This window comes from Apteryx mantelli, chromosome 7, assembly GCF_036417845.1.
Source record: "Apteryx mantelli isolate bAptMan1 chromosome 7, bAptMan1.hap1, whole genome shotgun sequence".
Taxonomy (NCBI): domain Eukaryota; kingdom Metazoa; phylum Chordata; class Aves; order Apterygiformes; family Apterygidae; genus Apteryx; species Apteryx mantelli.
In genome coordinates, this window is record NC_089984.1 from 2,695,393 (window position 1) to 2,720,542 (window position 25,150).

A 25,150-nucleotide genomic window follows, 5' to 3' on the forward strand; every position below is an offset into this window, starting at 1 on the left:
CACGCACACAGTTGCCGAGCAACGGCGCGGCGCGATGACGCCATCAGGCGGCGCCGCGCGCTCCCGCCGCGCGTGGCGGGGGGGCGGGGCGAGGCGTGCGCGTGCGCGACGAGGAGGGCGCGGGGCCTCGGCCGCACGTGGGCGCGCGGCGGGCGGCGGCGGCAGGTACTGGGGGGGGGCGGGCGGGAAGGGAGAGGGCTCTGCCTCTGGGGTCGCCCCGGGGCGGGGGGGGGGCGGCGGCTCCGCTGGCCTCCGCGGCCGGGCCCGGCCCTGCCCTGCCCGGGAGCGGTGGCGGGTGGCCGCCGCCGCACGGCGCTGTTTAACCCCGGCCGCGCCCCTGCCCCGGGCCGCTCTGGCCCCGGCTGTAGCCCGGGCCCGCTGCCGTCGGCCGTTGGCGGGTCGCGGCGCGGGCGGCCCCCGCGTCTGACGGGCTTTGCGGCTCCTGCGGAGGGGCCTGCGGGCGAGGAGGGCGAGCTGCCCCGGCGCCAGCCGCTCGCTGAGCTGGAGGATCCCTGTCGCGGGGGCACGCGAGTATAAAAGCCCCGATCCCTGAATTTCCTGCTGGAGAAACGGTAACAGCGTCTCCCCCCTGCAAGCTCCCCGCCACGGAGTAGTAAACTCGCCCTGAATACCTCAGTGTCGCAAAGGGACGCCGGGCACCGGGCGGGCTGGAAGTTCCCCCTCGTCTCTTGTCTCCCCGCGGCGTTGCGTAGTGGCTGGGCAGAGATGAGGGAAAGGCAGGGACTCTGCCACCCCAGTCCTGCTCGGCGTGTGGACGTGGGTCGCCAGGAGCTTTGGGGTCGTCCCCGTGGCACCCGAGGTCTGGAGCCGTGTGGGTCTTGCAGACTGGTTCCCACCTTGTGGTTCCTCCAAATGTGAGGGCACCACCCATGCGCTTGTAGTGTCACAGGTGGTGTTGTGCATCGAAGTGCCTTATTGGCCTCTGCCATGACCTGTGACAAGCCGTTCTGTGGGGCAGAGGCATCTTGTAGGTCATACCCTGCCATCTGTAGTCTCTCTTAGGGTGTATTACAGATCCTGCCAGATAAGTGTTGATGGGTTGCTCTAAGTATGTGACGTTAGACCTGAGTTGAAGTTTCTGTAGCATGTTGATGAGCCAAATGATGCCAGCTCCCTTTTTCCAGCTCCAGAGATTTCATCAAATGAATCTTAAAATAATCTTTTCATGTCATTGTTCTATATAAGCAGTGCTATAATTAGCATGAGGTTGTAACGCAGCTTTGAACGGGAAAGGAGGTGGCCTCTGTGATGCAGAACGGATTTTGCAAGGTCTTTTGGCGATATGTCCTGTGTTCTGATCCAAAAGATGAGAAGGTTTTTTGTGGGAGAAGGGGGGAGAGACACTGTCAGAGAAAAGGGGGACATCGTTGTGCACACCACGGTTAAAACAGTGCCTCATCAACCAGGCAGTCCGCTGATCCATGCAATAACTATGTTTGTCCCACAGATGATGTGAGAATGACCATGGCCCAGGCTGGGGCGGTAGTTGCAGCTGCCACGGGAGTCCTTGTCTTCTTCCTGTACTCCTCCATTCACAAGGTTGAGGAGGGGCACCTGGCTGTGTATTACAGGTACTGTTTCCTGCTAGCACTTTGAAGGCTTTCACAGTTTTCCTTAGGTTTTCGTCTCCACAGGGATTCTTCCAAGGCCCTAGATCACCTGTGGAGAGGATTTCTCTCTTCTGTTTGCATTGTCAAGGTTTTGCCCTGAGGTAGGCAGGGATGCTGTTTCTGATCTCTTAAACCAAAAATATTAAGGGCCTAGAAAGCCTAGGTTTGTACAGAACCATTATGAGTTTTGGTCTCTCTGAATCCTGAGCTACCTTGCCCACCTTTGAGTGAGCTGATGTTTCTGAGTCACAGTTTGGATTTAAAAACTAAGAGCCTGTGTCCTTATCTGTGCAGGCTTTTGGTCCATCCAGTTCTTACATGCCTGCTGATCTTTCCCTTTTCTGTTTGGTGCTGTTACCTCTGCGCCAAGACCATTGGTCATCCAGAGTACCCAGTTCTTTGTTGCTTTTGAACTGGGCCTTCTCACTGACTCTTGGCTGACAGTTTCACTTGGGGCTTGTAGCTGCCTTCAGCAGTATCCATAGAGCAGTTTTGCCTTCTGTCAGTGTACACAGTGAGTGCCCACAGTTGCCAAATGCCACCTCTTGACCAGATTTTAATTCAAATTTGAACAAAAGAAAGAGAAACTCAGCCCCAGCCTTTCTGCAGTTTTTTTGTCATTGGCCTTATCTTTTCTATCCTTCACGTCCAACATCATGGGCCACTTTCTTTTGCACTGCTTTTTACTTTCATTATCAGTGTGTTGAACAGCATGGATCTGTGCATGACGCTGCAGAAATCCTAACCGCACAGCAAGGACTGATCACTGAGAGCTCTCCTCTGTTTCCTGTCTTTTAACCAACTGTTGGTCCATATAAGGACCCTCCAGAGGCCACTGATTTTTTTTGTGCTTTGGCTAAGGGACCTTAGTGAATGCCTTGTGGAAATCCAAATTGACTGTATCGCACCAACTGCTGGATTTTTCCATGGTTACCAGTGAACTATTTAGAGAAGAAAATCTGTGTTCTTGAAGCTCTCTCCAATGTTGTAATGATGGAAGAATTTAGCAATATCGGCCTTCTCTAAAAAATAATAACTCTCACAGGAGGGAAGCAAGCGATTGTTGGGTTGCAACGGTAAAGCATCTTACACTCAGTCAGCTCTTTTGTAAGGGAATTGTGCAGTCAGGGGAATTTAGTTTGCATATACTAGCTTGTTCTTTGATACAGTAATGTCTTAGGTTACAAGCCTGCAGTGATTTGGTTCGAATGAGTAATGTAATCTGTGGTACCACAGCTGTGACTGTTGGTGATCTGAATGTACTTGCCACCTCTCCCTCTCCCTCAAAGCCAGCACTTACCATTTTCCAGTTGCTTGAGCCTTCTCCCCTTTTTTTCCTCTGTCTCTGTATAGGGGTGGTGCGCTTTTAACCAGTCCGAGTGGACCAGGCTACCACATCATGCTTCCGTTTATTACCACATTCAAATCTGTGCAGGTTAGTATCCCCTCATCTTGGAAGAGGGTTAGTGGGAGCAAATGTCAATGGGGATATTGCCGAAGGGGAGCAACCTGGGCAACTGGTATTTGCAGAGAGGTTCAGTAATTCAGTAGTCAGAGCTGCAACTCCTAGGAAGCCCTGGGTTCCTTCTGCCTTAGGTGCCAGACCCAGCTGTATGCTGGAACTTGTCCTCTTAGTGGTGTACAGTTCTGGGCAAGCTACCAAGGCTGTGAATTATGCTGTGTCTCTCTCTGTGCTGTCTGCTCTCAGATAATGCTATCAGCAGGGCGAGCCAATGTCCAGACAAGCTCGTGGCTTCCTTAAAACACACAGTGTGTGCACTCCCCGTGCAATGCAAATGAAATGGCTTTGCATTGGGCTTCCAGTGTGCAGTTAAAGCTGCAGAGTGCATTCCTACTGTTAGATACCTACTGTGGGATGCTTTGGCTCCTCAGCATAAAATATCATCATGTGTTGGATCTTCAGATATTTCACTCCCTGGCTTGCCAGGAGGGGTAATCTCTGCATGCCCAAAGGGTGCATGTGTGTTGCTTGGAGCAGGAGGTGTCTTGATCTGGGAGGACAGTCTGTGTTTGTGGTCTTAACTGTTTCCTCAGAGAGCTGCAGGCCGTTGTGTTGCAGGAAGGAGGGGGCAGGGAAGTAAATACAGCTCCCTTTATATCTCCCAAAATGAAGTTGAAAAGAAGTCTTCCTTTTTGGGTGTACCTACAAGAGCCAAGAGGAAGGCACAGAGCACTTTTTTGGTTCGATGTTCCTTCTTAATGGTTGTGAGACTCTGTACAGCATGACTTTTCTGAGCACAGATTGTCTTTTTATTTCAGACCACATTGCAGACTGATGAAGTGAAAAATGTGCCTTGTGGGACGAGGTATGTTGTTTCTTTGTATTTCCTCTGGTGATGAGCAGATGCGCTCTCTTGTGTAGTTTGCGGGTAATTCTCTACAGTGCTCTGAGGCAGAGGCTGGAGAGTAAAAGCACATACCCTAAAATTAGTTGCAGACGCACACATGCATCATGTTTGGAAATAGAGAAGGAGGTATGGAAAAGAGTGTTCTTGCTTTCAGTAGAAAGGGGGGTACTTGCATCTATGGTGGCAGGAGCCTCTTTTGATTTTTCTTGATATCTTCATCTTTCTTCAGTTACTCTCTAATATCCCATTTCTTGCTCTTTGGTCTACTCTCTACTTTGCAGTATTTCTGGTCTGAATCTTGTGACTAATACAAGTGTTGACCCCAGCAGTGGGCAAAAGTAAATAGTGAACAGGAATCCTTCCTTCTGATTGGGAGATGACTCTTTTTGAAAACAACTCAAGAAGGCGAGTCTTCTGGAGATATCTGGACACTTTTGGAAATGACATTTCACCTAATGTAAAGAAAGGGTGAGACAGGGTAAAGAAAAATCCAGTGCATGGGTGGCACTTGCCTGCTTCATAATTAGGTTACTCCTTTTGTCAGCAAAGATCTGGATAGTTTTAACAAGCTGAGCAATAACAGAAGGAGAGAGCAAGTTGGGTTCGGTTGCAGATCCTGTTGTGTTGGTTCATCCACAAGTTAAAGTAGTCACTGCATTTGTTTCTTCAGGATAAAAACAAAACTGGTAATACTTTTGTGGCTTTAAGGTGCTCCCAGTATTTCTATAAAGAAAAACACAACCAATGTGTTTTTCTGCTATTTTATCAGTATGACGTGGGTAGTGACACAAAACAATCATGCTAAAATTAAAAGTTGAACATTAGTGGCAACTTTAATTAAGCAGAGTTAAAATTAATCTGTTTTGGGCCTTGTTAAAATAAGGTCTTAAAGTTGTTTGTACAACAAGTCATCAGATATTACTTGGGCTTAAATATTAACATAAAAGAGTTGCTGTGAGCCCTGGTTGGTTTTGATTTTAGATCTCAAACCATTTTCAGGTGTGTTTGTAAATAGTGCAAGAGTCTAGTGCCACAGCCAGGGTTTGTGATCAAGTGAAAAGTCTTTAGACGCACATTACAAGTAATTGCAGGAAGAGAAATGAGAGTTGAGATGTTCTATATTCATACCTTTTAATTTACACTTAAAAAAAAGTCATCGGAGCAGAGTTTTAGGTCACTGAGGTAGCTTGGAGAATGGGGGCGCATGATCAGTGGGTACTCAGGAAGAGGAAAGGTGAGATCTTTCAAACAAAGATCTTAAGATAAAGTCTCTTTTAGCAGAGTAATGTGTTAGCAGCAACTTCTAGCCTGTAAGTGGCAGAAACAGGAATAGGACTTCACCTGCTGGAGTCTGTAAAACTGCATCATGCCTCTGGGCTGGGGACGGTGTCCAGCTGTCACATAGGCTTTCTCAAGAAACCAAGGAAACTTTCCTGTGAATCGTAACCATATTAGACATACTAAGCACGGTCAAAATTAAACTGTGCTGCTCTGAGGAACTAGATACTCTCTTTAATTTTGTATATCTAGTTCATTAAACTTCTGTTAGGTTTTGGAGTCACTGAGTTCAGTTGCGCTATACAAGCGGTTATGAAGTTACAGATAATAAACATGTTTAAATGCATCAGACAGCTGTTGAAACAGATCTTAGTTAATAATTGAACCCATTCAGACCAAAAGTCCCAACAGTCTTTTCTTTTTTTAAGGTGTTGTTACAAGAACTAGTTTCTGTATTATCTTTAGTACTTTTTAATTTGCTGCATTTAGAATCAAAATCTTAAGTTACTCTGTGTCAAAGCTAGTTTATAGACTCGAACCCAAATTTCTGCAGTAAAACCTTTGTAATCTTTGTTTATAAATAACAAATGGGTAAAATTTAAAGCTTCACTATCTTGGTTCAAAGTTCTCTACAAAAATAGATCCTAAACACTTAAGTTCTGTAATCAAATATTAGAACATCAGACTTTAAAGGATGGGTTTCTCTTCCACCTTGTTTGTATTCTCTCATTTCCATTTGGAAGCTTCTAGGTGGCTGTGTGGGTGTCCCAATCCCAGTTTCTGCCTTACCTTGTCCATGTATACTTGACAATGTTAAATTAATACATTAAATGTAGATTTTTAAATACTTTTGACTGTTTTTCATGAAACTGCTGACACACTAAAGAATAAAACCATTTAATTACCGCAGGGAGAATATTTATCTGCTTCAAGCAGAGAAGAAGAATCATTTGTGTGAATTATCTCTAGTGTCTGAGACTTCTGACTATCCCTGACAAGGAAATACATGCTTAGTCTCTTGAAAAGTTCAGAAGTTTCCTCATGACTGGGCTGCTGATCTCCAAAAAATGATGAGAAACTAGGAAAGTTCAAGGAACTAGTTTTAGAAGAGCAAAGTAGTCCAAAGAATTGACCTGAAAAATAATTCACTGAATATATTAATCATGGAATACAACAGATGAATTGGGAAATATTGTAGTATAAATATTGTATGACAGAACTAGGGAAGTAGCATTTTTCATATAAACTTAACTGGAAGGAATCTTTGCTAAATTTTGTACAGGTTTTAAGATGCCAAGAAATAGTAAACAGCCGTGCTGATAAACATTAATATTGCCCAAGCATTAGATATTTATTTGCAAAGGGGTGAGTCGTCTTGTGCTCATGCTGAAGATCTTTTGCAGGAACACAAACAGGGCACTAAAGAAATGCTGCTCTGGGACAGATCCCTGTTTGTTAGATAATCACATCGAAAAATGAATATGGCGAGTAGATGTATTAAAGTAATCACTTAATCTCTAGACAGACAGGAACTAACCTTTAAGCCCAGTTTTTACACGCTCTCTTTACCCAGCCTGGACTGATCTTGTCTATAGTCAGCTCTAGCAATGAGTGTGAAAGATTTTTTTTTTTTCCAGTCTTTTTTTTATGGCAATTTCCTTCAGTTCTTCATCCCTTGCCCTCTTCTGGCCTGGTGTACACTAAAATCCTGAACTGTATGAGGCTTTCTAAGGTCTACTAAAATGCCTGCTGGTATATGTTAATTCCCTGTAGCATTCTCTGTAGGCTTTCACCTTGTCCTTTAAAGTTACACGCAGTATTTTACTGATGTTTTAGTAGTATCTAGCATAGATACTGCTAGGTCTTGATCTGTGAACCTGTGTCTTGGTCTGTGACTGGGGCTGGAAAGTACTGATAAAGGTTTACATTAGAGACATTGCTACTGTGGGTCTCTTTCTAGCTGCCCTCATTGAACATTTCCTGGTTCTGTGTCTTAAGTAATACAGTGAGTTCTACCATATGCCTAAACTTCTCCCAGATGCACGTGGTCTACATGTTGAGCCTCTTCTCAGACTTGATATGGATTTCTGCTTGTACCTTTCCCCTTGACTAAAGAGCCTGCTAGACTCAGTCCTGTTCTGTCTGACCAACCTCATGAGCAGCTCTGATGTGAGGACCTCAGGGCCTTTGGGTAGCTGTTAAACAGGAGTCTTGCCAAATTTCAGTTTTAGCAAGGCTGTGGAAATTGCAGCAGAGGGTTGTAGTGTTGGAAATCTTGAAATCTGCTTGTGGGAGCTGTACTTTACATCCTGCCTTGCATCTGACAAGAAGCTTGCTTTTGCAAATGAAGACGTTTGAGAGTAATAGTGGCTTGCTGAAATCAAGAGGGTGTTATGTGAGACAACACCCAAGTGGTAGGTGCCAATGTGCAGGTAAAGCAGCTGTTGATAAGAGGATTTATTCAGTTGCTGATCAACAAGATGTGTGAATGGGTTCCCACCTCAAAACACTGCATGATGCTGTGCTGGAACAACTGTCCCAAGACTGCCCAGGACAGTATCTTCTGCACCTCAGGAGATTACTAATATCTTCTGGACCAAACTGTTTGAGAGAGCTTTCGCGAGATGCTCATTTTAAGATCAGAGTGTTACAATCCAGTTTTGTTCCTGGATTTATAGGAAGAAGGTTCAAAGGGCCATCCCCACTATGAAGTGTTAAATGAGGATGGCTTCAACAGCTGACTGGATGTAAAACTTAATGTAACTGCTTTGTAGGCTCACTTGAACATTAAGTCCTTAGTGGGGACAGCATAGTCAGGTTCTGACTGAGTGGCACCCACTTCCTAGAGGTCATTGCCTGTACCAGCAGGACTGACTATTTATGCCCCTCTATTGACCCATATTGGCAGTTGAGAGCCTTGGAAGAGCTATTATTATGGGTAGTGTTGAGTGGTTTATAAGGGGGCAACAGGCAGTCCTGATTTGAGGTGCCATCCTTTCTTGCATGTCAGATGATGAGAAGCTATGACATACGGAGCCCTGCATAGGAGGTGCATTGTGTCTCAGATGTTCTCTTTTTGCTTCTAATACTCCCACACAATTGAAATGCAAAAAGGAGCCTAATATTAAGGCTTGCTGCATTGGCCCTGCAGGAAAATCTGGTGGGGATGGCCCTTCTGAGACCACATTCTCTACTTTGGTTTCTCACTAGGGTATGTAGAAGGTACCTCAAGAAGATAAATTGGATTTCCCTGTCCCAGTGGAAGTGTCATAAGATGGCTGGAGCGAATCAATAGGTTGAAAGCAGGTTCAGAAGATCCTGAGGAATGTGTTTGGAAGTTACTTGCAAGAATAAACGGTCATTTTTTTCAGTGGGACGGGACAGTTATAGAGTACAGCACAAATGAGACAGAGAAAAACCCATGTGTTGTTCCTTTATAACTGCTCGTACAGTCTCACGTAGATACCTGTGCAGGACTTGCAAGCCCATTTTATTCTTTAAAAGCCAGTAAGAATGGACAGGACCTAGAGAGAAATCTTGAGCAAAAAAGAGATTAACACTCAAGGGTGTTATCTCACCAGGAAATAAATCTCTCTTTAGCCACAAATATCTTTTTTGCTGGCTTTTACCTTGCAACAGACCAAATTCAGTCCATCACAAACTAATTTGGCTCGTAGCTTACCATGAAGCATGCTGGTTTGTATAGCGTACACAGGCTATGCCTGAGAGACGTTTTTTTTAAAAGAGCACAGAAAGGGCTTTCTTGTTCAGTCTGCCTACTGTGACAATGTTGAGCTTAAACTCTTAAGCTGATTTTTCTGCAAACTTAACTTTTAACTGCCAAAGATTAAGATCTGTGAAGTAAGAAACCAAGTTTGTAGTGGGGAGTACCTTTGAGTTGAAGCACCACAGAGCCTTGGTTTGGAAATGTATGAGGTCTGCTTCTGGAGATCAACTATCTCTGCATGTTTTTTTGCTGAAGTTCCTCATTTGTGCCTTGCCTTTGACCTGAGGGCAAGATTGAAAGAATATCGTGCATTAAAATGTATTCTCAAGAGAGTTATGAACAGCTGCAAGTTTGTTTTCTTTTTGCCGTAGTGTCTGTGCTTTTTCCCTGTGTAACAAACAAGACTTCAATTTGATGGCATTTTGGAGTATAAATTAAATGTAGGGCTGAACGCCAGGAAGAGGATCAGGTAGCAATAGAAAATGGGAGTGTGCTGGATGCGCCTAGATGTTTCAGATTTGGAGGGTGAGTTTGCAGACTTCGTTAGAGATCTGTGTACTGAATGATGATGTATTACTTTCTGGTGTCACTGATTTAGAGAAAACGGTGAATGAGATTCCCCAAAGGGTGATTCAAAGCACCTAAGCTTTCCCTTCTACTCTGAGTTGTCTCTGGAGAGGCCTGTTGCTCTTTTGAGTCCTGAGCAGTAGCCCCAGTACTCTGTTAACATTTGCAGTGTTCTTGAGGGCTTTATACCCTACCTTTCCTACCTTGCAAGGTAGCAAAATCCCCAGGAATGGTCATAAACTGCTGGAAGTTATGTCAGTAACAGCAGAGACTGGGATCAGGCCCCATCTCTGGTTGCTACTTCCTTTGCCGGTCGGGCAGTCCCTGATCCCTTGGGGCAGACTGCAGGCCTCTTACAGAGCTGCTCAGGGAATGAAGGAACATGGAGGCCTTTTCCTGTGATCTGTCTAGATCTTTTTGACAGTACACGTGTCTGGACACAAGTGCATGGTTGTGTTACTGCTGCAGAGCAGTTTGTAACATGATGGTAACATTTATGCAGGGAATGTGAATTAAAATATTTTGTCTTTTCTTTCTCCTTTTTGTCTGTGGCCTTGTCGGGTTCCCGTTGGAGTTAGCAAACGCATGAACTTAAGCTAATGACTTGTCTATTTAAAATGTATTTGTTGCACCCCCAATGCCTAGAAGAGCTGCACTACGTTTAAAGTTTGTGTAGACAGAGGCTGCTCTGCTGCTTGCGGGAGGTGTTGTCTGCTGTCCTGTTGTCTTCCCTTTGTTGCTTTGGGCTCTGTCTTTCTGATCATTGCAGCTACATTTCTGTTTAAAGATGGTTTCCTTCTGTTGGCTAAGTAGGAGGTAACAGAGAGTGAAATGAAAGTGCTTTCCAAGCTTGCTGGAGCATGCTTTTGATTTATGCAGAAAGAGGGACCAGTCCATACAAAGCTGGGGTTTGCTGCCATCTAATTGCAAAATGTTCAAGAGATCAGAATTGTTCTGGGTAGAAATTAACTGCAGATTTCCAACAGAATTCAGTAGAAGAGGAAAAAAGACAACTTTGCTTTAGATATGGGATGCTGTTAAAAATTGCAGGAATAATTCATGAATTGTCTCTCTTTCATTTATAGTGGTGGTGTTATGATCTACATTGACCGAATAGAAGTTGTGAATAAATTGGCACCGTATGCAGGTATTTCCCGTCCTGTTTCAACAAGCAGCACTGTGACTGTCTTCACTCCTCCTTAGTAGCCCAATGTTGGTTTGCAAGGCTGCTTCTGTTTTCTGTCTTGTTATCTTTATGATTCCCAGTACCACAGCGCTTAGTTCTATACCTGTGTCTGCAAGCTTTTCAAAGAGCTTTGCAGCCACAGCATTTGCAAAGATGAAAATAAATTGTAGGACTAGTTCTCCCCTCAAGTGTTTTACACCCATCCATTCAGAAACGCTAGGCTGTTTGTAACAAGCACTCAAGCAATCCTGTTTCTTGCAACTGAGGGGGAGGAGACCTGCAAAACTAAATATACATGCAAAAGACCCAGGTGCTGGGTGCTTTTCCCAATTGCTGGGAAAATTACAAAGGTAAAGCCCAAATAGGAGCTCTGTTACCTTCTTGTGTCACTGGTTGCTGAAGTGAAGACTTACGTACCCTTTTTCAGCAGCATAACGTAATGCAAAACCCTAGTGTTGCTAAAGCAGTGAAGGCTGAATTCTTGTTATAATGATGTTATAATGATTGTTTTCCCTTTATAGTAGTATCTGTTCCTATGCATGCAGGTCCTGGACAGGCTTTACTATTTCATTTGTTTATGTGGATCATAAAACAGGACCATGCAGTATATTTTACTCTAGTTACCCTGCTCTTTGAAGTCGTATAATCCCATGAGTGTTGGTGAAAGGAGCCTCTGCAGGTCGCTACTCCAACCTCCCAGTCACAGCAGGGCTGTCACTAACATCAGGTCAGTGCAGCTGTGGCTTTGTCCAGGCAATTTCTGAAAGTTCCTACAAATGAAGATCCCCTGCCTCTCCCATGACTTGTCCCAGAGCTGCACTACTTTCCTAATGATCTGAGCTGTCATTTTGAGGTGGTGGGGTTACAGGAGACTTAAAGACAATTCAAGACAATAGAAAGTCACTGTATGCAACGATGACCTGTGATAATCCTTTTATTTCTTCAGTGTATGATATCGTGAGAAACTACACTGCAGACTATGATAAGACCTTGATCTTCAATAAAATTCATCATGAGCTGAATCAGTTCTGCAGTGCCCATACTCTCCAGGAAGTATACATTGAGCTGTTTGGTAAGCATATGGCAGCTGGATGTGCCCATGAAAAAGGCTGTGTAATCCCCCTGTTCTGCTGTGGAATACATTACAGCAACCTCCTGTAAGCAAACAGGCTCTGTGCTGAATTTGTGGTTAAAAACCATCTCCTTAAAAATCCGCATGCCTCTTTCTGTGTAACTGTACTGTGTCTTTAATGATTCCGATTTCTGTATCTTTCTGCATCTGCCTGTGGGGATTTAAATTCAGTCCTTTTCCACCTAGGACTGAATTCTGTGGGGATTTAAATTCAGTCCTTTTCCACCTAGGACTGAATTCTGGATATACAAAATAGTCATTGTGCTCTTGTGCATGCAGTCACGCTCATTGCATTCTTTGATGCTTTTATTTTCCCCACATCTTTTTTTAGGCCTCTGTGCTATTGCTGATTGAACTTTTTTACTTTAAAAGCTTCCTCATGAATGTTAGCAAGAAGGAGCTGGAATGGATGGCTCAGTTCATTGCACTGCTCTGTTTTTTTCACAAGGGGGTAGCAGTGATTCAGGAATAAGCAAATTTAATGTTCTGCTTCTTGGATCCAGTGCACTGATGCAGGTACATACATGTGCCTTCACAGACATAACAGCATCAATTTCCTTCTTGAGTGGCAGAGCAGGGGGAAGTGGGTTTATGGGATGGGAAGATAAGAGCTTGTCAGACTTTTAATATTAAGAGACAGTAAAACTTTGAATGCTGTACTCGGATATACTTGCCAAGTATCTCTAGTCAGAGAGGAGTTTCCTAATAGTACATGCAGCTTAATCCCTTGATGACTGGCCGTTTCTGTGGAAAAAACTTCTTAGAGCTTGAAAGTGACAAAATACATTTTTCCATTAGCAAGGATTGGATCCTGCAGGTCCCTAGAAATCCAAGGCAGGGCTACCTTGCTGGCAGTGGAATTGGTGTGGCTTAGGCTAGGGAGTAGTACCACAGGCTCCGGGTGTGCTTTTCTCCTGAGACACTGAGAGTGATTTTGCCTTTAGCTCTGGCCATGAACCCATCAGTAGCTGAAGCTTTCTAGAGACACCAGCGTGTGGCTCTTGTGGCTCTCTTCTTGGGAACATTTTCCATGGGAAATGTTTTCCAGAGGATGTACGAATGGAGATGATGTACTGAATGAGCTCAAAGAGCATCTTTATTTTACACCATACATAGAGATGCCTCCCCTTCAAGGCCAGCTGACTCTCACTGCTGCATAAACCTCAGGAGAAATGATGTGCACAGATTCATGTGGCCTCTCTCTTTTTCTCCAAATGCAGATCAGATAGATGAGAATCTGAAGCTGGCCCTGCAGAAAGATCTCAATGTCATGGCACCAGGTCTCACTATACAGGTAGGTTCATTCCCTAACAAAGGTTATTCTCTTTTTCACCTCAAACTCACTCACCTTTCACTGGACAGTGAGGTTTCTTGCTTCTGTTTTTCACATGACATGAAATAGTTGAGCTTTGAGGTGGGGTTTGTCAGTTGAAGACTGTCCATGTGACAGTGACCACTTCTAAATGCTGTTTTTATGTTAGGGGAAGACCTGCAGGATAGAGAAAAGGACCTTGTAGGCCACAGACCTGCAGGTACTGGATTTAATTCGCAAACAGCAAGAAAAAGTGTTTTTCTTTAAACCATCTTTGGCATCCCTGCAGAGCTGGGCATTCCAGCATGCCAGCACAGTTGCTACAGGTAATCTGAAAAAGAAAATTTCTGTACTTGTGCCAGAGATAGGGAAGGATGTTATATTCCAAGTGATTTTCTGTTTGCATTTCATGTTGAAAAATCATGTTTAGTCTTAGTTGGGCTATGGGATGTGTTGGCTTTTTGAAGGCATGTAAGTTTAGGGCTACCAATTGGGAAAAGTATAACTTAGGCTCACAAGGGCTAAAATGGGAAAAATCTTCAGGAATCTCTGAAGATTTCCACTGTTGAGAAGAGTCAGACTGAATCTATTTTGCTCATTCTTGGTGCCCCATTTTGCTAGGCTAGCTGTCCCTGAGAAGGGTACGAAAGCCTCCCTTTAGCCAGCATGTGAAGTGCTATAATAATTACTATTTTGTTTTGTGGCTCATCTGCCTTCCCCTGCTGTGTTTCGATGACAATGAACTGCAGTCACTGTCTTATCACAAGAGCAAAATGTCTCTACTCTTCCAAAGATCCCAGCTATTTGCACTATACATTTCATATAGTTCTAGCACAGAAGATCATTTTCAACTAAAAATATCATCATAATGTGATGTCTTTCCATATGCTCTGATCAGAAAGAGTGTAAGCAAAGCTCACAGGTCTTTGCTGGGAAATGTTAACTACAGAGCTAAATCCGATCTTCAGCATAACCTGTCCCATCTCAGTCTGGCATGCCCAATCTTAGCTGTTGGTCAGAAGTTGGAGGACATCCTGCCCATTTCAGCCCAGGCTGAGTTCACAGGATGAGCAGTTTGAAAACGTCCTGTAACTTCTGAGGAAAGTGGTTCATCGGAAGTACTTTAGAAACAGTGTGATTATTCCTTGATGTTTCTGTCATCCTATTTCAAAACAGAGCTGTGTCTTTGTCTCCAGTGACATTGTGCCTCAAAGTGCAATTCTTCCATGTTGCTGTGCCCCTTGTCATGAACCATTCTGCTCCCTTGGTGAAGGGCTGACCTTTCTTTAAACTCCCCGTATGCAGCTGTGTATAACTTAGATGGAGTTAGGAAGATCAAAGCTCACCTGGACTTAGACTTAGTGATGGATGTGCAAGGCATCATGTGCAAGGTCTATTAAGAAGATCAGCAGCAAAAGGAGGGCTAAGGAAACTGTGGACACCCTGCTCCATAGGACAGGCAACCTAGTGACCAGGGACATGGAATAGGCAGAGGTACTCAGTGCTTTCTTTGCCTTCAGCCTTTTTCTGGCAAGGTCTCCTCTCAGGCCTCCCAGGTCCTTAACCTAGTGGTAGAGTCCACAGAAGTGAAGCTTTACCCACAATAGAGGAAGATTGAGTTAGGGATCGCTTAGGCAAGCTGGATATACAGTAGTCTGTGGGACCAGACAGGATGAATCCAAGGGTGTTGAGTTGTTGGCCTGTGTCACTGTGAGGCTTCTTTCTATCATCTTTGAAAGATCACAGTGATTGAGGGAAATTCCTGATGTCTGGAAATAGGCAAATGTCACACCCGTATTTAAGGATGAGGAACTGGGGCACTGCAGCCTCATCAGCCTATCCTCATTACCTGTGAAGATTGCAGAAAAAAATTCTCCTGGAGAACAGGACCATCTTAGTGGCCTTTCCTTACACTCTGTCCAGTTTGCTAATCTCTCTCTTGGATACTGTGCCCAGTTTGGGGCCCCCAGTACAAATGCAGCCTCACCAGTGCTGAGTAGAGGGGCATAAACGCTGCCCTCAATCTGCTGCTGTAGCCCAGTGTAGCCCAGAGCGGAGCTGGACTTCATTGCCGCAGGTGAAAACTGCTGTCTTAACCTTAACTTGTCCATCGATTTCCCCCATGCTCTTTTTTGCAGAGGTGTTGTTCAACCAGTCAGTCCCAGCTTGTCCCAATGCCTTAACGTTTGAGTATTACCAGTATTGATGTTACACAGTAATATTTGCATCTAGTAGATAAACATTTAAGTAGTGAGTCTTTGGCTTGGAAAATAATAAGCTAGTGAAGATTTTCAGAGCTCTGGATGCTTTCCTGATTACAGAGTTGCTTGTACTTGAAATAAACACTTCTAGAAACAGATCTTTGTTTTGGGGCAGTAGGCATTGTAGAGGCAGAAAGAATATCCTCCTGTTCGCCCTGCCATGGCTGGGAGAGCAAGGGGGTTCCTGCAAGGAGAGCTTTCTGCACACAGTACCTTTCCAGGGTGAGGCTTTGCTTCTGACAGGAGTTTAGAAAAATCCTTTCACTGAAAGATACTCTGACCTGATGTCTCATAAATCTGCCTTTTTTATTTGCTCAGAGAAGCAGTATTTGTTCACAGGTGTCTCCCATTTTGATGTCTGACTGGATCCTTTTTTCCAGGCTGGGTGAATTTGCAGGGGTCAGGATGCCTGTCACACAGAAACAATTCCCTTTTCTCACCATGTACAAAGACTTGCTAGGGAAGTGTCCATGTCCCTCTGTGTGTGGAAGCGATATAGTTATTGCAGAGTTGCTGAGTCCAGAGAGAAGCAGCAGGTTCAGTGCTGGATCTGCGATGAAGATTGAGCAGGAGAGTTGTGAAGCGATCTTGCAGCCGTGGACTGTTTTAATCCACAGCTCCCAGAGCTCAGCAGTGAACCAAGTGACACACACGGGCTGGGCAGCAGCAGCTCCTGCTCCTGCCTTCAGAGGTCTTGGCCTTGTATTTCAGAGAAGGTCCTCTGCAAAGAAGTTTAGCAGCCATCTCTGCTTCCAGCCATGTATCAGAATTGTAGTGTCAACACTGCCAGGGAAATCGCTCTTGTTGATCAGCAGTTGTGTATGACAGCTGTTCCCAGCTATTACTCTTGCCCTGCTGCTCTCCCCTCTCCACCAGTATATCTCATTACATGGTATCTTTTGCATACTTTTCTCCTGAAAAACCTGTTCCTGAACGTGTAACCCTAACTCTTGTTTGCAAGTCTCACTCTTGCAATTTAATTTCATTGGATCTCTGAGCCCCTTTCTTGAGCACTACCTTGGGAACTGCTTTCTTGTGATCTTTGGAGAGTGTTTCCATCTAGGGTGGAGAACTAAGTTTCTTCTAAGAAAGGTGGTGGACCCCTAAAGGAGTCTTTTCCACAGACATTACTTAATCACTTAGGTGTTATAAAAGGTGCAGAGACAGGGAATTCAAATGTAAGGCTCCTGTTTAAGAGATGCAGTTCTCAGTTGTGCTGTACAAGAGAATTGGGAATCATTATGCATGGTCTTGGATCAACGTGGAAATGTCCATTGTCTTTAATAGTGGCTGGAGCACTACAGCTGTTTTTGCAAAGATGTTTCTTAGCTATGCAGATCTCATCAAAATGTTTCATCTAAAATGCTCTCTCTTTTTTTTTGTAGGCTGTGCGTGTTACAAAACCTAAAATCCCAGAAGCCATCCGAAGAAATTTTGAGCTAATGTGAGTAGCTGTACATAAAATTGTATTAGTTTTGAGGGTCGAGCACAGGCATAGTGCTTTTATAAAACTCTTAGCTTGTGTTCAGAAGATGGAAGGGACACTCCAGTTGTGCATGTGCTGAGTTAGGTGCACTTGTGCAGTCTGTTTCTCCGTTTTCATAGCTCTTGTCACCTGGAAGCATTTCAGCCCTTTGGAAAGATGGTTGTTAGCATGTACAGAGTCCATGGCAAGGCTAACAAGTTCCTACTCCTTTAAGTGCGGAGGATGCTGATGTGCTATGGAGAATCTATAGATTCAGTAACTGAACTTGGGGCTCTGGGGTCCTGATGTCTTGCCCACAAGCTCCCTTCCAGCAAACTCACAGAATCACAGAAAAATTTTAGTTTGATAGGGACCCCTGGACATCTCTTGACCAAGCTCCTGCCCAAAGCAGGGCCAGCTTCAGAGCTACAGCAGGTTGCTTAGGGCCATGTCCAGGGGAGTCTGGACAATCCCCAAAGGTGGAGATCCCCCACTGCTCGGGATCCTGTCCCAATGTGGCACCCCTTGCATGGGGAAGGACTGTTTCCTAAGGTCCAGTCAGGATTTCCCATGTTGCAACTCATGTGATGGCCTCCCGTGCTTTAGCTGTGCCCCTCTGAGCAGAGTCTGGCCCTGTTATCTCTATAGCTTCTTTGGATCTGTACCCCCTGCAGTTGGATTCCCCCTTCACCTTCCTGTTTCCCGGTTGAATAAGCCCAGCTCCTGCAGCCTCTCCTCGTACACCCTAGTCTCCAGCCCCACCATCTCTGTGGTCTCCCCTGGATTCGTTCCAGTTTGTTGATGTCTCCCTTGTCCTGAAGGCCTCAAACTGAACCCAGTATCCAGATGTGGCCTCACCAATGCCAAATAGAGCAGAATAATCCCATTCTTTGACCTGCTGGCTATGTATGGGCTTATACAGCTGAGGACATGGCTAGCCTTCACTGCTGCAAGGGTGCACTGCTGTCTTCTGGTCAACTTGTTCCACAGGCCTCTCATGCCCTTGCTTGCAGAGCTGCTTCCCAGCTCCATTCCACTGTGATACTATTTCTCGTCCTGCAGGGAGGCTGAGAAGACCAAGCTACTCATAGCAGCCCAGAAGCAGAAGGTAGTAGAGAAGGAGGCAGAGACAGACCGGAAAAAAGCGCTCATAGGTATGTCATCAATCGGGAGTACCAACACACTCTGGCCTGAATGAATTTCCATTCTTATATCCCCCATTAAGCTAGTATGGGACATTGTCGTGCATTGCTGACAGCTCCCTGAAAGAAGCACAGCCAGGCTGCACCAGCAGTCAGCAGGAAACATCTAGAAAATGAGTGTTGGTGCTGCTGTGCATCTGCCTTCCCTCAACCCAGTCCCAGCTCCCTCCCCATAGCAGCAGAGCAGCAAGCACTTCTCCATCCTGCAGCAGCAGCACTCAGCTTCCTACTGAGACCTGCTGCTTCTAACCCTCTGGTACAGCAAGCACTGAGGCCCGCATTTCCCCATGAAACCATTACAATCCGCATTGCTCGCTGGGCATCACAAGTTGTGCTCAACCCAGCATTTCAGCATGATGTGCTTAGCCCATGTGGTTTTATCTACAAGGCCTTCTTTGTGAATAATTTCTCCTCCCAAAGCACCATAGGGAAGTGTAGGAATGGGAGTGCTTGCTAGAGTGGTTCCAGCATCTGTTTGAAGCCCTGATTGTAAATCCTAAGTACTGAAAGTTGTCTGCTTTTAGCCCTGTGTAAGACCACATAAGCTTGGGCTCCTGCTGCAGATCGAGAGCTAACAGCTCTGCTGGCAAAACTGGTTGGGCTCTATAAAGTAAATGTGGTTGGGCAAGGGGAATCACAGTTGTAAAAGGGATTTGAGCCACTTCAACTCAAGAAACTTCAGCACTGTGTTTTCCTCCTAGAGCTGTATTGTTTGGAGTACAAACTGCCACTGAGCTATACAGGACTGTAGGAGGGAGGGAGCAGAGGGTGTGTCGCCTGTGTGGCAGTGTCTCTGCGACCAAGGTCTGGGGTCAGGATGCTGATGCTCAAAGCTTCGAAGTGAATGTCTGAGCCAAGCCCATTGTGATTGCAGAGGCAGAGAAAGCTGCTCAGGTGGCCAGGATTCACTATCAGCAGAAGATTATGGAGAAGGAAACAGAGAAGCGAATTTCTGAGATTGAAGGTAACAATAATGTTAGCGTGCTGCTGGGGTCACCTTCTGGCTAAGGGGCTCCCCAGTGACTATGGGCAGAGAAACCTCAGAACTGGGGTCATAGACATTACCATCCTATAAATAAAGGGTGCAGATGCGCAAGAATATGCGCTTGGGTGATTCCTCCCCTTTGCAGGTACCTCTCCAAGAAGCCAGCAACGCTGGTATGTGGCCAGCCAGGCTGCTTCATGGACACAGCTGAGTCAGCTTGTCCCCATGGGGCAGGGGCCTGAGTGCTCCATGTGATGTGGCTGTTCACTGCTAACACTCCTTCTCCTGTCCATCATCTGTTTCTGTTGCTCTATTAGATGCTGCATTCCTAGCAAGAGAGAAAGCAAAAGCTGATGCTGAGTACTATACTGCTCAGAAGCTGGCTGATTCCAACAAGGTGAGCACTTGAAATCCAGTCAGAAGAGGGCTTGCTTACCCTTTCCCTCTGCACAGGAGAGTAAGTTCAGATGGGCAACACTGAGAAAACATTTGATTTAACAGTCCACATCCCAGTTTCCTGGGGGAAGGGCTACCTGAGATGGAATCTAATGATGCATGCCCCAGAAGGTTGTCTCTTACAGGATCTGGTTTCTCTTTTTGTAGCTGAAACTCACTCCAGAATATCTGGAACTAATGAAATATCATGCGATAGCTGCAAACAGCAAGCTGTATTTTGGTGACAGCATCCCCACCGTGTTTTTGGATTCCTGTGCCTTCCAGCAAGCTGGTCTGAGGACTGCCCAAGAAACCAGCCTGTCCTCACAGGAGACCTCAGAGACCTCTGGAGAAAGCCACCTCAAAACAAAGGAAACCACTGGCTGACAGAGGTAGAAAGATACCTGGTATATCTCAGCAGCTATCCCAGCTGTGAATGGGGATTGCCCTATGCTGGTGGGGCGGATGCAGCACGTGCGTGGACATCTTGCATATAGGTGGCAGTTGGGTTGATTTTCTTCTAGCAACACATTGCAAGTGCTCTGCCTCTTCCGTTTCTTCCCCTATTAAATTGGTGCTTCCAAATGAGGGATAATCCTGTACTAACATACCTATACTGGAATATTAAAAAGACAGAAACCAGGAAAGCCTTCTGCAGTAGGTGCAGTTCTTTAGCAAGCATTATCTTTGAGGCAAGAGATGTGGCTTTGAGTGCTATGTGGCTGTGCACTGGTCATTCCCCAGCCCTCCTCACTGAGGCCGAGCAAAGACATTTCCTTCCTCCTGCCAATGAAGCTTCGCTTTGTGGACCCTGAGGCAGGTTCTGTCGGCACTACCTAACTCCTCGAGGACTCAAGTGTTGGCCAGTGGAGGCTGTGCTCCTGCTTGGGGAGAGGCCCAGAAAGGAGTGATTTGGTTTGGAGTAGATTATTTGAATAGAATCTGCATAGCCATAACCTTTTTCTTTCCTGTAGGCAGCGGCACTAGATAACATGGACTCAGCATGAGCAATCTTTAACAGGCTTTAGTAACTTCCCTTCTCCAAGCAAGAGCCTTATTTTGGCTGGCCTTGAGTGATTGTAGTACGCTTCAGCTGGGCAACTGAGTCTCACCTTGCACCCTAAAACAGGATTCAAAATGCATGCAACACCTCAGAGCAGCTGATTGGGAGCAAAGGGCCCAGAATTTTGAAATCTCTGATCAGACCTCAGCCCCTCTCTAGGTCTTTTCACCATGGAAAGGGTGCTAAATTTCCGCCACTCTGCCTTGCAGGCAAAGGGAAGGAAAGGAGAAGAGCGAGGAGAGATGCAAGATATCCTTGGGGCAGAGGGAAGGAGTCTCAGTATTATCCCGCTATTCAGATGGCCACCTTCTGTTTTGGACCACCGCCAGGCAGAGAATAGGTGCCTGATCCCAACCTGCAGCCTGCCCAGGCTAGCGCTGCCCTGCGCTCTCCACCTCGCTTGTGCAGTTGACCCTGCTCTGCAGCAGAACAGATGTTTGACACCTGATCTCAAAGTAGGTGAGGCATCGCCACTCCCCTTGGGATTAAATACAGCAGTACAAAGTCCATGGATCCCAGAAGAAGGGGACCTTGCCTTGTGAAATCCCTTGTGCATCCTCAAGCAGTTCCAGTGGAGAGTCTGTCACCAGTCCTACAGTTGCTGGCCAGGCTTTGCTCTGTCACGGGGCTTTTGACTCACAAGCTGCGCTGGCAGCATGACCTTTATTCCTGGCACGCATCCTATCATATCTGTTCCCTGCTCCCCATGCACCACTGTGGGGTGAGAGAAGAAAAAAGGTGAATTCCTGGAGGGGGATGTGAGGGTGGGCGAAATCTGTTGGTAATCTGCTTTCCTCTCTCCTCTCTGCTCCCCTGTGCCTGTCAGGACTCGTGCTTGTTTCTAGGACCTGTTTCTCGTTGCGTTCTCTGACAATCCCGAAGATGGTGACTGAAAGGGCATATGCCAGGGGCCTGATCCAGAATGCCGTGCCCCCAACTAGCAGCACTACAGCTCCGCTTGCCTCTTCAACCCAGTGTATGTTCAGAGACCACCTCTCCTCCATGATCTTGGACGCCTGTATGTTCATCCTGGTTTTCTCTCCCCTCTGGTGCAGTCAGGTGAAGTGCTCAGCCCCGCAGCAATTCACCAGAAAGGCCACTTGACTCACCCGATGACCGGTATTGAGCTGTTCTATCCCTTGTCTCGCAGCAGGTGGAGGAACATGCTTGGAGCTGTTCCCATGGTGCAACATTCAGCCCAAAATGAACACCCTGAACTTCACATCTGTTAATAATTTGTGCGCTTTGAGCCTTCCAGTGCTAGTTTTGTACCCCATGTGGCTTGTTTGACTTGAAGGATGACAGTGTCTCTCCTAAAGGGAAGTTCAGTAACACAGTCAAAAAGGTGCCTTACTCTGTCTCAGCTCCTGCCCTAGCTGTCTCTTCTCCATCTCTGGGGCAGAGTGGGGATGTTTTGACCCTTCCTCTCTTGCTTTCGCTGCCAGCCAGCTTGGGTAACAATGCCCATGGGACTTGCAGAGGGCCTGTAGTGGTTTCACATGGTCTATTCTCCATCTGTCTGCAAACTCCCAAGGCCCAACTGATGCTGGGCTCCATGAGACGAGCTTCTCTTTCCCTGACATGTGGCAGCTATTCCTCACTTGGTTGTTAGCCTGCACTGTAGCTAGTTGCTGTTCCCTGCCGCAGGCACCCTACAGCTGCTGCAGTCCAGCACTTGAGCTCTTGCAAAGAGCTTGAAGTGCAGCTTGGAGACAGGTTACTGTAGCAAGAGTGCAGGGTGCCTCTTGGAGTGTCGTGCAGGCAGCTCCCCATGAGCATCTTTCTCTTTTCTCGCAGATCCTGTTAGTCAGCATGCTGTCTCCTCAAGGTGCTCAACCCATAGCCTGTGGTTGCTTGTGGCTCCCTGATTTCTCTCTTTGCAGTTGGTTATTTGAACTCAGCCATGGCAAGAGCTCAGGAACAGCAACTGACCTGCCACAGCAAGCGGCCAGCTAAAGAGGCCAGTTGTCTCTCCTGGTCTCAAGCTTGTGGTCAGGGGGTGTGCATGCTCCCTCCTGCTGTGAGGAGGGAGGATGAGAGGAAAAAGTACTGCTGTTACCAGCTTCAGTGAAAGGCAGGAGGAAAGGTATCTCCAGCATGTGGTGCACACATCCAGCACACAGAGGGATCGCGGAGCAGCCCTGCGCCTTGTAGATTCAAACCAAGGGGAGTGCAGAGCCCCTCAGCTGGGCTCTTGCAGGAGGAACTCATGTTTTCACTTGCGAAAAGGATGCTCTCCTGGGTTTGAGCAGTAGTCAAAGGATCCTGATGTCCTGGGGTTGTCAAGTGCCCTGAGGCCTCCCCACAGAGACAGGGAAGCAGGTGTAAGGTGTCTGTATGTTGCATTTGAAAGATCAGATCAGCCAGCAGTAAGGGCAGAGCTGAAACCCATGGCTGATGGCAAGAGAGGGGGAGCTGCTTGGATGCCTGTGCTGTTAAACCCATCAGTGTGGTTTTCAGGGAAGGATACCAGGCTAGGCAGCATGTTTCATAGCTGTGGTACTTGAAGTGTCTCCTGGAAGTGTTGTTTGATTAGCAAGATTCCCTTTCCTCCGTGGGAAAGGCTTTGAGGAGTTGGTGGAGTTGTGTGTCTTTGACCCTCCAGCACCTCGATGTTGCTGGCTTGCAGCAATAGCTTCAAAGCAGAAACACAGTTACAGCCATTTGGGTTGAATTTTGAGACCAACCACAGGCTTTTTGAAAACAGAAACACCCCTGGAGAGGGGATAGACCTGTTTCCATGTGATACATGCTGTATTGTGATCTTGGGGCCTGGCAAGCAGCCCTGGTCCTCAGCTCAAGGTGAGAGGTGTCTTGCACAGGCTGGTGAAGGCAATGCTTGTGTGGCACAGGCCTCAGCAGAGCCACAGCGTTGTGGAAGGGCAGCCTCCATCTTGCAGAAGAGGGACCTGGACTAGGTGCTAGCAAGTGCCAGCATCAGTCCATGGGGATTAGGCTGTGTGCAGGGGGACAGGGTAGGTGATGCCAGCCTAGAGGTGCCAAGAAACCAGGGCATAAGGGAAACCCCTAGAAGCAGTAAGAGGACAGCTTACAGCTTGCCTGCAGCAATCAAAGCAAGATCCCCATGCAGGGAGAAGGGAAGCCTGCCAGGCCAGCATAGGAAGGGCTGATTCCCTTTGGATCTGAGCCTCAGCTGCAGACAGCTGTGCAGGGATGTCTCCTGCCCCTGCAGCCATCCATGTGGATGTATTTGCTATTAGTGGCTGTCACTCTTTAGCTAAATGTCATTCTCCCCTGGCTGCATATGTACCTTCCACCTCCATTTCCTGCCTGAGTGGTCTTAGGGATGTCCCTGGGATGCTCCTGTGGCTTGAAGTCCTGCAGTGAGGTTTGCAAGATGCCCAGTGCCTTGTGCAGAAAGCTCCTCCATCCTACTTTGCTCCTCCAGCCATCGCCCTGAGGACAGCACTTCAGAAGCCCGAGTACATGTGAAAGATTCAGACAGCTGGATGACCATGTGTTTCTTAACACCTTCAACTGGGGGTTTCTTCTTTCCAAGCTTGGAGTCAGGAGCTGTAGCTCAGGCTGGGAATGTGGATGCAACTGAAATCTGGCTTTGAACTGTTTTCTCTCTGTTCAAAAGGCCTGCGCTCTCTTTTTTTAAAGGGGTTTGCCACTGGATCAGCACCTTCTTTAAGGAAACACGATACATATGTTCAAGTTTACATGCACAGTGTTACATTCTTTTGATAAAATAGAATAAAATTATTTTGATACCATTTCCTCAGTGGCTTTGTGTATTCTAGGGCCAGTGTCTCCCTGGGGGGGAGAGGGGTATAGCTGTGCCTCTTAACATGCAGTAACACTGCATCTAGCTCTGTGCCTTCAGTGGCAACAGCTGACAACCTTGCAGCCACATAAATGTCCTGGACCTTCCCAGGCTCAGGGAAAACTGCAGCATGGTAAACTGGGTGGCATTTACAGCTCATCCTTGTTTGGTTTGTGCCCAGTCCCCCAAAGCTCTTGCTGGAAGCTGAGCTGTGCTGGCCCTTTGGTCCCCAGCCTGAGCTGCTCAATCTTCACATGCAGCCAGCCCAGCAGTGCTTGACTTGCAGTGATGCAGCATGGGAGTGTTTTGTAAGCAGGCACAACTGCTGTGTGCAGGCAGGACAGAACTGAGTTGCCCAACTGTGACTGAAGGCTCTTGGTGTGGTCTGGTGTCCTAATCTTGCGGGGAGGGAGAGAATGTGAGCTTGGTTTGCCAAGGGGAGTTAGATGCAGGGAGCAGAGCTGCGTGCTGTGCCTTAACCACCTTTACGGTGCCTATAGCAGGGACTGGTTGTCACAGTAGAAAAGACCCTCACTTGGATGCCTGCCTTCCCTTGGACTGGGTGCCTTTGCTGTGGGGCTCCAAGAGTGCCCTGACTCAGGTCAAAAGCCTTTGAGGGGGTCTGGTAGGGCCCTCTGCCATTGCGAATTGATGGGGTGAACAGTGCTGGCAGCTGGCAGCAACCGGAGATTCTGGGTGTGCGTATGAAGGCAGGGCTGCCTGCTGGCCTGACAGGGTGCTGAGCAG

General features: G+C 46.6%; 1 protein-coding gene across 3 annotated transcripts; it reads left to right on the forward strand.

The window, feature by feature from the left end:
- Positions 1 to 122: 122 nt before the first annotated feature.
- Positions 123 to 24,353, forward strand: ERLIN1 (ER lipid raft associated 1). 3 transcript variants are annotated; one of them, XM_067299639.1, is made up of 13 exons: positions 123 to 165; positions 1,469 to 1,592; positions 2,985 to 3,066; positions 3,912 to 3,958; positions 10,658 to 10,719; positions 11,705 to 11,830; positions 13,111 to 13,184; positions 16,849 to 16,907; positions 17,991 to 18,082; positions 19,005 to 19,094; positions 19,433 to 19,512; positions 19,719 to 19,942; positions 20,823 to 24,353. In XM_067299639.1, the coding sequence occupies exons 2-12, from the start codon at positions 1,480 to 1,482 to the stop codon at positions 19,935 to 19,937; spliced, it is 1,044 nt and encodes a 347-aa protein (XP_067155740.1). In that variant the 5' UTR covers positions 123 to 165; positions 1,469 to 1,479; the 3' UTR covers positions 19,938 to 19,942; positions 20,823 to 24,353. The 3 variants fall into 3 exon arrangements, with proteins under 3 accessions (XP_067155740.1, XP_067155739.1, XP_067155741.1); XM_067299638.1 differs by having other exon boundaries at positions 19,719 to 24,353; XM_067299640.1 differs by lacking the exon at positions 19,719 to 19,942 and having other exon boundaries at positions 21,459 to 24,353.
- Positions 24,354 to 25,150: the final 797 nt, after the last annotated feature.